This window comes from Sphaeroforma arctica, assembly GCF_001186125.1.
Source record: "Sphaeroforma arctica JP610 unplaced genomic scaffold supercont1.340, whole genome shotgun sequence".
Classification (NCBI taxonomy): Eukaryota; class Ichthyosporea; order Ichthyophonida; genus Sphaeroforma; species Sphaeroforma arctica.
In genome coordinates this window covers 1-9962 of record NW_014040218.1, presented here as the reverse complement: position 1 = coordinate 9962, position 9962 = coordinate 1, and the positions used below count along the sequence as shown (strand labels likewise).

The window sequence follows — 9962 nt, the reverse complement described above, 5'->3', positions numbered from 1 at the left end:
TATATATATATATATATAGTATATATATATATATATATATATATATATATATATATATATATATATATATATATATATATATATATATATATATTCCTTTTGGGTGTGTGCGTGTATGTGTGCTTAATTGTATATACGAGAGACGTTGTTCAGACTGGGGTCGATTTATTTTTTCATTGGAAATGATTTCCAAAGTCAATATTCCTCAGCTGCTCCAAACTGACACCAGTTGACGTACGTATATATCTATGTAGAATAGCTCAAATTGATATTAGTTTGTTTTTGTATGCATTTATATTTAACAAACCTCACTCTGCAATCCTGCAGAGTGAGGTATTACTCAATGGTGGAATACAGGACTGGATAAATCTAGGACAGTATCATTTGATGATTATGCTGTGAATTCCAGCTGGTCAAGATCTCACTAAAGTGTAATTCCTTCGAGTTCAATACTCGTGCACACAATCCGCAGCCTTGCTCAAACATACAATAATCTTCAGTTGAACTAGGAATGCTTCAATATAATACCCCGTACATACTCGATTCTAGGCCCACTCACAAGGGCACACGCGACGCCTTCCCATGCTATTCTATACGAAACAGCCCACTATGACTTCACAACGCGAATAGAAAGGACAATGTGAGGCTAAGAAAACACGTGTGATATGCAACTCACCGCTGTGAGACCAATCGTGTACAAGTAGGAGCATTATGCGTGAGGTATATGTTCAGCTTTATTGTATACTGCAATGCAAATCTCGTTAGACAATCAGATGTTACAGGAGTATATCAGTATATCATATTTCGTATATGGTTTGTATACTCTACAACCCGATACTCATTTCGAACAACGAATACTTTGTAGTGTTCATTCGCAGCCTAGCCGAAATGAGATTTTGCAATGTGTTTACCGTACCTTTTTAATAGATAGCATTCATTTTACTCAACCATCACAGGAAGTAATGGGCACAAACCCGGCCACAGAAAGCAATCCTCAACCAGACATAAAAATCAAGGCCGAAACGAGGTGTGAGAAGAAGGAAGTGATCAGAAAACCTTTATGGTCAAATGGGAGGAGGAGAGGGAAACGCGGACGAGGTAAAAGAGGTTCAAAACACCGTGTGCTGGATCGGAAAGAAGAAAGTCTCCTGGCCCAGAATAGAGAGCGCGTGGACTCGGAGTTCGTGTCTGTGGCAGGTGAGGGTCTGATAGAAGGATCAAGTACGAGCATTGGCTTACATAACGCCGGGGTCGCGAATCTTGCGGTCGCTGAGGTCGAGGAGAAGGGTAGGGGTGCGAGTGTGTCTGGGGATATTGCACCTGCTGAAAAGGCAAGTGTGGTAGATAAAGAGGGGATTAAAACAGTACCGAACATCGCAGGTATAGAAGACGATGATGGAATCATAGTGGATATCGTAACCGTGGGTGAGGCCGACAGTGATGCCAGCGACAGTGAATTCAGTGCGAGTGAATTTGGTGGTACTGTCGGCGTAGAGATTTCGGGCCTATCGGAAAGTACGGAATCACCCAAGAACACGGATGGTGCACTACATACAAATGCGAGCTCGGGTGTGCCTGTGGGTGTCGGAGGAGGTGTGGGTAGGCATGGGGGTGTGGTCAAATCACAGACTCATTCCACACTGCAAAGCATTCTGCCATGGTTCCATCACAACTTCCCGTACCCGGAAGAACCGACCTTCGAAAGCGATGAAACGGAAAAGGCGTGGAACAGAGACGATATCCACACGCCAACCACTGCCACTACACACTATGCGTCGCCGTATAAACGCCCCAATAATCACAATGCGGCTAAGAAACCACAAGATCTGACGGGTACAGAGGAGGTGGAATGCGATCATGCTAAATGCGCGCAGTTAGATATCCAGAGACACGGCGATGAAGATGTTAGCGAAAAAGGTGACGTGAGTGCGAGTGGGAGGGGTGTGAAGCGAAGGCGATGTTCGGTACTTATGAGGGGTCATCGCGGCGGTGGCAACGGTCTGTTGCTAAGCAACGACGCGTATAATGGATGGCGCATGCACAGGGGTGAACGAGCACTGTTGCGCGCGTATCAGTTACACAATACGTAAACGTCACTCTTGCACGAGTATTGGAATCCGTTCTGCTAGGTTTCCTGAGTCTAGATATGTAGGTTTGTCCGACATGCATAAATACGAGTAGATGTTCTCGCTTGAATAAGTTCAATACAATAGTGTCACAGATACCGGTCAATGTATACGTACCATGATGTAACGTTTTCTGCCTCACAGTGACTTGTAAGATACTATCTCGACCGTTGCAAGGGATTTGTTCACTAGACGTACACATGGGGGAAGACGACTCAAACAAAAAAAGAGAGAATATTCCCTTCAACGAAAGAAATCGATGTATGTTGAGTGGTTTTTATTTGTCGTTTAGTAAGCACATCGAATGATTTCGACCACTATCTAGTTAGTTTTAATTTTAGTTTTAGTATTTCTAAGAGGACTTGGTGTAGATCAAGACGAAATGCACGACAATGGTCAGAAGGCATGGTGGTATGTTTGTCGCTAAATGGCTCATCATTGACGGTGTAATATAGTCGTTCGCTTAAATATATTATACCTAGATACTAATCAATTCACCCACACCCACATCCACGTACACGCATACACGTATATTTATATATATATATATATATATGTGTGTGTGTGTGTGTGTGTGTCTATATATATATATATATATATATATATATAAAATTCAACTAGGGATTTATATCGATTCCTTTGACTCGGTGACGCTACATTTTCAAGGGCAATTTTCATTTACGGAATCGTGTTTATGTTACTCTGTCAATAGTCTTACAAATTTGCCTTAATAATACTACGACCATACCGCTGCGTAAGCTGGTCAATTTTGTATATTAAACGACTCAATCATATGAGTTATGTGGGTTGAATCCACACTTTGCGTGCATGCTTTATCAATTTTCTTCAAATATACGAGAAAACCAACAGGCGGAATTTTGTACTTTTAATCGCTTTTTCAAGTTTTTATATATACGAGATATACACCACGCACGAACAAGTCGCCTGTTTAGCAATTTATTTTTGCAAACGATTGAACAAGTATACATACTGTTGCTGTAACTATACCCATGTGATATTAGCACACGAATTCGAGACTCTTTATCGGTTGCGAATCATTTTAATTTCTGGAAAAGCTGTTGTCAAATAATGAAACCCGTGTAGTGGTATAGAATCGAGGATATGCTAGCACACACACTAGTATCTACACTAGAAATACCCCTCTTACCCTATCGATCTCCACAAGTCACTCAAGGTTTAACTAGCTACTCCACTATGGCCTGACAAAATGAATACTTCACAAAGCATACCTTCATGACAATGAACGCTGCGGGGCCACGAGCTGTAAAGCGTTTGCGGCAAATGACCAATTGACCATATATAAAACACAGTAGCACGAAATGATTTTACCCGCGTATGTTTATATTGACCTCGCAGCTTTCACTTTTGGCAAATTATAAAAATAAACAAGGGAGAAATTGCGTCATAATTAGATAACTACGTCATGAAAATATGTTGGTCCAAGGCAAATCAGTACATATTTTAATTAGTGCAGACCAATAAGAGACACGAGCGCACAACTACACATTCGGACATTCCACAATCCACACTGAGGTGACTCTCTTGGCAAGTTGGCAGGCAGAGCCTCAGAGGTTTATAGTTTAATGTTTATACTCAAATTAGCAGAGCACCTGAGTCACCAGAGCTCTGAGAGCTGTCTTAGAATAGTATTTAGAATACTGAATAGTGACTCAGCCACTAATGAGTCATAACTCAGGAACTCGGCCCTATTCATTCAGGTCCCAGAGTTCAGACAGACAGTCAGTCAGACTCACTATGCCTGCGGTGGGGACTGGGGACCTGGGACTGGGGACTCAGGAGTCAGGACGTCACTGGGCCCTGGACCTGAGGCCACCGTCTGTGGCTGTCTCGGAACTTTCGGAAGTGGGAAGCCACATTTAAAAAAGCCCCAAGTTCAAAGTTGCCTAGTGATTGCCTGTTGGCTTAGCGTGGTAAACGACATATTCATGTCGTCTTTTTCAAAAACTAGTTTCGGACCCGTCGAGATTAGTACCATGGGGAAAAGGCCTTTATCGGACTGTACCATGGCCTATATCGGACTTCTGATTACAATTAATATAAAACGTGTCGTCCAGACTTGTCGGCTTTCGGGGTAGCAATCTAGTTTTCGACAGTTTCGACACACGTTGTCAATAGTCATATATAGTAGTTTTGTTATTTTTAAATTTAAAGTACAAATATGCTGACTGAGTAAAAATAGCTCTAGAAAAGATTTTGTTCCTTGTCCCTCCTCTCTTGTGTGTGGGCCGTTGGGCTGGGTCCTTGTCTCAAATCTGGGGGCCGACACCGTGGGCCTGGGGCTCACTGAGCCCCTAAAGCCAAAGGCTGGGCCGCTGGGGCCTGAACCCTGGGGAAAGTTGGGAGTCACTGACTCCCGAGATCCTAACTGAGTGTGTTTCAATTTAGAAGGCTATGCTGATTGCTGAGTGTCTATGTTATCGAACTTTTCGAAGTCTTTCGAGCGATCAGTGTGTGTGTGTAACCTAACTAACCTTCAGCTTCTCAAGTTCTCTCTCTTCAGTTTGTCTGGATCAAGACTCAAGACTCACAAGAGAGTTTAGAACTCCAGGACTCCAGGACTCCAGGACTCCAGGCACATCTTCACACTGTGACCGACTGACAGTGACTGTGGGTAGGTGTCAGCGACACGATCTATACTCTATCGGCACTATACTATACTAACTAAAGTCCGACAGAAATCCAGTGTCAGTCACCTGTCCACTGTCCAGCAAATAGAAACAGGATTCGGATTCCTGGACGCTTACGGCCTCAAAGACCAAGGTCTCAAATGAAACGGAATCTTCAGCATATATGTATTTTTATTACATATTCCGGAACTTATTATGCGGCACTGCACATATATCATTTCCTGTGCGACGACTCATCTTTCAATTGACACTTTTGCCCTGACAATGGCATACGAGAGCGGTAGCCTTTTTCATTGGTACATTTCTATTCTTTTAGTAATGTAGTGCCGTGGTATCATATCAATTACCAGATTTGGATATCCACTCTTTATATGACACACAATGATATCTCACAAAGATGTAATGGTGGAAACGCTTCATAAATACCATTTTGTACCTAAGGAGCAAAAAAAGGATAAAAGTCGATCTGCTGTGAGTCTAAGAAATCATTTCACCCCGTAGTCCGAAATAGTACATTACCGATCAGTGATCATGGCTGTACCACAAAACAAAACCATGATGCGTCGTCCTTCTCTTCGAAAAGGAATTTCTTTGAGAGGGATGCCCCAGCTAGAGAATGTAGGCGAGGTTAAGGCCGCGTTCAATCGTCACCTTCACTTCACCGTGGGTAAGGATCGTAATGTAGCCACCAGCGGGGATTACATTACATGCAAGCTATCTCACACGCCGTGCGAGATCAGCTCATAGGCAAGTGGATGCGAACGCAGCAAAATTATCACGAAACGGACCCCAAGCGAGTATACTATTTATCACTCGAGTGGTATATGGGCCGAACTCTTGGAAATACGATGCTGAATTTGGGCATTCAGGGATCCACCGAGGAGGCCATAAATCAACTCGATTTGGCTATCGATGATCTCGAGGAATACGAGGAAGATGCCGGTCTAGGTAACGGTGGTCTTGGCCGATTGGCGGCTTGTTTCATCGATTCCATGTCCACAGTTGGTTTGCCCCCACACGGGTACGGAATCCGATACGAATACGGAATCCGATACGAATACGGAATCCGATACGAATACGGAATCTTCAAGCAGGAGTTCCAGGACGGGTGGCAAAGAGAGCTGCTTGATAACTGGCTGCGCTACGGAAACCCGTGGGAAATACAGCGCCCGGAGAGCACCCAAAACATACAAATGTACGGGCATGTAGAGAATGGAAAGTGGGTGAACACAAAGAGCGTCCTTGCAGTGCCATACGATACACCAGTACCCGGATACAAAAATGAAGTCGTAAATACGCTCCGATTATGGTCCGCCCAGGCACCGATTGAATTCCAGCTGGATTCATTCAACAGGGGTGATTACATGGGAGCTGTACTGGAAAATAATGTTGCCGAAGATATCTCTCGAGTGCTATATCCTAACGATAACTTCTTCGAAGGTAAGGAGCTTCGATTAAAACAGCAGTACTTCCTTGTGGCTGCTTCTCTAGCCGACATCATCCGTCGTCATAAAACCCAGCCCAGTTGGAAGGAGCGTGGATGGTCTAATTTTGCAGATAAGGCCGCTATCCAACTGAACGATACTCATCCGTCTCTGGCCGTGCCCGAATTTATGCGTATTCTCGTGGACATAGAAGGCATGGATTGGGATGAAGCATGGACAATGTGTCAACAGGTGATGTCATATACAAATCATACAGTCTTGCCTGAAGCTATTGAGAGATGGCCTGTAGAGCTGTTTGAGCGTTTGCTCCCTCGCCACCTGGAAATTGTGTACGCTATCAACCAAAAGCACATGGAAAATGTAGCAGCTGCGTTCCCCGGCGACAACGATCGTCTTAGACGTATGTCTATCTTTGAGGAAGAATACGGTAAGAAGATTCACATGGGTTTCCTAGCCATTGTAGGTTCACATGTAGTGAACGGTGTTGCAGCCTTGCACTCCGAACTGATCAAGAGACCATTTTCAAAGACTTCTATGAGATGTACCCCGAGCGATTCCAAAACAAAACCAACGGTATCACCCCCCGTCGTTGGTTGATCAAGTCCAATCCAGCACTTACCAATCTGATTGATGAGCGTCTTCCAGGCGAGAAATGGGCCACTGACCTGTACGAGCTTACCGCACTTAAGGACATGATTGTTGACAAGGAGTTCCTTCGCGCCGTCCAGAACGCAAAGCGAGAGAACAAGTTGGCCTTGTGCAGACTGGTTGACGAGGTGTACGGTATCGAGTTGGACGTGGATTCCATGTTCGATTGCCACGTCAAGCGTATCCACGAGTACAAGAGACAGTTGCTGAATGTGCTTCACATGATTACGCGGTACAACGGTAAGTTTGATCGCACCGTTTTTTGATTGATTTTGTATGAGTGCGAAGTTATATCCGATCCTATCACTGATGTATTTGCAGTGCCTGCCATATAGCTAGAGTAAACCGCCTGGCCTTCTTGAGTGCTGTGCTCTCAACAAATTGAATTTTCACTCAATGTACGAGTCATTCACTCAATATACACGTCACGATGTATTCTGATTGAACACACTGATATTCTTTTTCACCCACAGAGATCAAAGCCAATCCCGACAAGGAATTCACTCCACGTACCATTATGTTCGGAGGCAAGGCCGCTCCGGGGTACGACATGGCCAAGCGTATCATCAAGCTAATCAACAACGTTGCTAACAAGTGCAACAACGACCCTGCGGTTAGCAAGTACTTGAAGGTGATCTACTTCGAGAACTACCGTGTGTCGCTCGCTGAGAAGATCATTCCCGCTATTGATTTGTCGGAGCAGATCTCAACCGCCGGAACCGAGGCGTCTGGAACCGGAAACATGAAGTTCATGCTCAACGGTGCTCTTACCATTGGTACCTTGGATGGCGCTAACGTTGAGATGGCGGAGGAAATGGGTATGGAGAACATCTTTATTTTCGGTATGAATGTTGACGAAGTTGAGGAGTTGGCCCAGAAGGGATACAACCCTCATGACTACTACAACAGCAATCCCGATTTGAAGCAGGTGCTGGACCAGATCAGAGACGGCTTCTGGTCTCCCGAGGACAAACATCTGTTCAGTATGATCTGGGACACCTTGATGGTGCACGGTGACAAGTACATGCTGTTGGCTGACTACCAGTCATATATTGATAAGCAAAGAGAGGTCGACGCCGTTTACCGTGACCAGAACAAGTGGTTGAATATGGCTATCCACAACATCGCATCTGTTGGTAAGTTCAACTCTGATCGTACTATCCGGGAGTACGCAGAGCAAATTTGGGGCGCTGAGTGCCGAAACTAAGTTGATGTAGTTCAAAGAAATCGATGTCTGCGGAGTGACTCGCCAGGAAGGTGATAGTCGGTTTGTAACCCGCTTGCCTTCCACGTAACCCTGACTAACATGAGTACTTCACAATAAGAGGAAATAGGCCCTAAACTGACTAAAGAAGTTTGCAAAATTACGTTTTGTATCAACCATTCCACAATGAAAAACAACATTAATTTAATAACGTCACGCACAGATGGCTAGGTGTGGTGTTGTATTGGAGAAAGCATGTAGAGGCGGACCTACAGAACTAAGCATAAAATGATATACGCAGAGTAGGCGACAAAGGAGTGGCCCCAGGCAAAACAGAGTATGTGCCAACTAAACCTTTGGCCCGAGTCTCTGCAACAAAGCCACTTCTAAAAGCCAAATTAATTTGGGCATTAGATTCTGGAATAGTGCGCAGACAGTTTAATTGTGAATACACAAGCTGAACCAGTAAAATACCCAACGGATATATATAAAGACATTCATACACCAACGATTGACTGCAAATCTAGCATTATGTGCGTGGTGTCAAATTCAAAGTTATTCATGTTTTATTGATTCCTTCACGCGAGATTGTGCAGAGAAACAAATTGCATGCGCAATATTGCAGAGCGTCAGATTGGTTTTTTAACGGTACAATGTGCAGCTCTGAGTATTCTCCGGTTCGTTTATAACTTGTATTTTCAAAGTTGACTGTTGATATAGTATAGACTGTTGATGGTCGAAGAGTCGTAGACTGTATCTATATATATACATTGTATAATACGTTCCAGATGAGCTGTATTTCATATATTTACATACGATTTTTGAAATAGGCATAGCCCCTCTAAACGACAGAGGGCTATGATTTAGGGCTATGAGGTCTTTTACATACACCAAGAGATCTATTTTGAACATACACATTTCTATCATTGGATGAAGTCATGATGATGATGACGTGTACTATTTTTCGTTGCTTTTAGGGTTTTTATTTTTAATAGGGGCTATTGTAGGGGCTATTGTAGGGTTGTCGCGTGTATTTATATATGTGTATGTAAGGAATATTAGCAGGTATTTATTACATTATGTGGCTACGGGAAGTCGACAAATCAAAAGGGAACGAATGCAACGACTCCTGCAGTCATGTACGTAGCTCATTAATTAGCGACCATTATGAGACCAACTTTGGACTTACCAATTTGCCAATATTAGCTCTCTTATATCAACACAGCGCGGGATACAGTCATGCCATCATACCACACCTGTTCACTTGCCGAATAGAGTGAAGCTTTGAAATAAACTGATTATATACAGTTGCATACACATTATGTTCAATCCACGCGTATCGGTAATACAGGGCGCCAGTAAGGGCATCGGTTTCGCGTAAGTGAACGTTATTATGTGTATGTCTTGCTGTACAAGTCATTAAGTCACTGGGCAAGATAGTCGTTTTGTCATACTAACTCGAATCACTATTGAGCGTCTGGTTTGTCACTACACTGTATCAAATACGAGCCTTTTTTTGTCAATTTAAAATACAATTTAGCACCTATATATGCATGTCAAAGTAGTTCCTTTGCAAAGTATTCTATATAGGATATATATATATATATTTAAAGAGACATTCTTGATCAGTTGTTCCACTTTTGTATGATCAATCATATACCTAATCGATAGGAAGCTCCAGGCGTAAATAAAAGTATGATTGCGGTGCCGAATTGTAACATAATAACACTGAATATACGTACATACACACACAAACACATACGCACACACACACACGCACGCACACACACACACACACACACACACACACACACACACACACACACACATATATATGGTACGGAACCGGTAAAGGGTTTATAACTTACCT

At 43.3% G+C, this 9962-nt stretch overlaps 2 protein-coding genes across 2 annotated transcripts; both read left to right on the top strand.

Moving 5' to 3' along the window:
• The first annotated feature begins 954 nt into the window (after positions 1–954).
• SARC_05370 (hypothetical protein) lies at positions 955–2215 on the top strand. Its single transcript, XM_014300758.1, has one exon. It carries the CDS (start codon positions 963–965, stop codon positions 2088–2090), a length of 1128 nt encoding a protein of 375 aa, XP_014156233.1. The 5' UTR covers positions 955–962; the 3' UTR covers positions 2091–2215.
• A 3180-nt stretch (positions 2216–5395) lies between these two features.
• Positions 5396–8095, top strand: SARC_05369 (glycogen phosphorylase; the record flags this gene model as incomplete). The annotated part of the gene is made up of 4 exons (XM_014300757.1): positions 5396–5462; positions 5510–6703; positions 6754–7128; positions 7362–8095. 4 exons carry the CDS (start codon positions 5396–5398, stop codon positions 8093–8095), a joined length of 2370 nt encoding a protein of 789 aa, XP_014156232.1.
• Positions 8096–9962: the final 1867 nt, after the last annotated feature.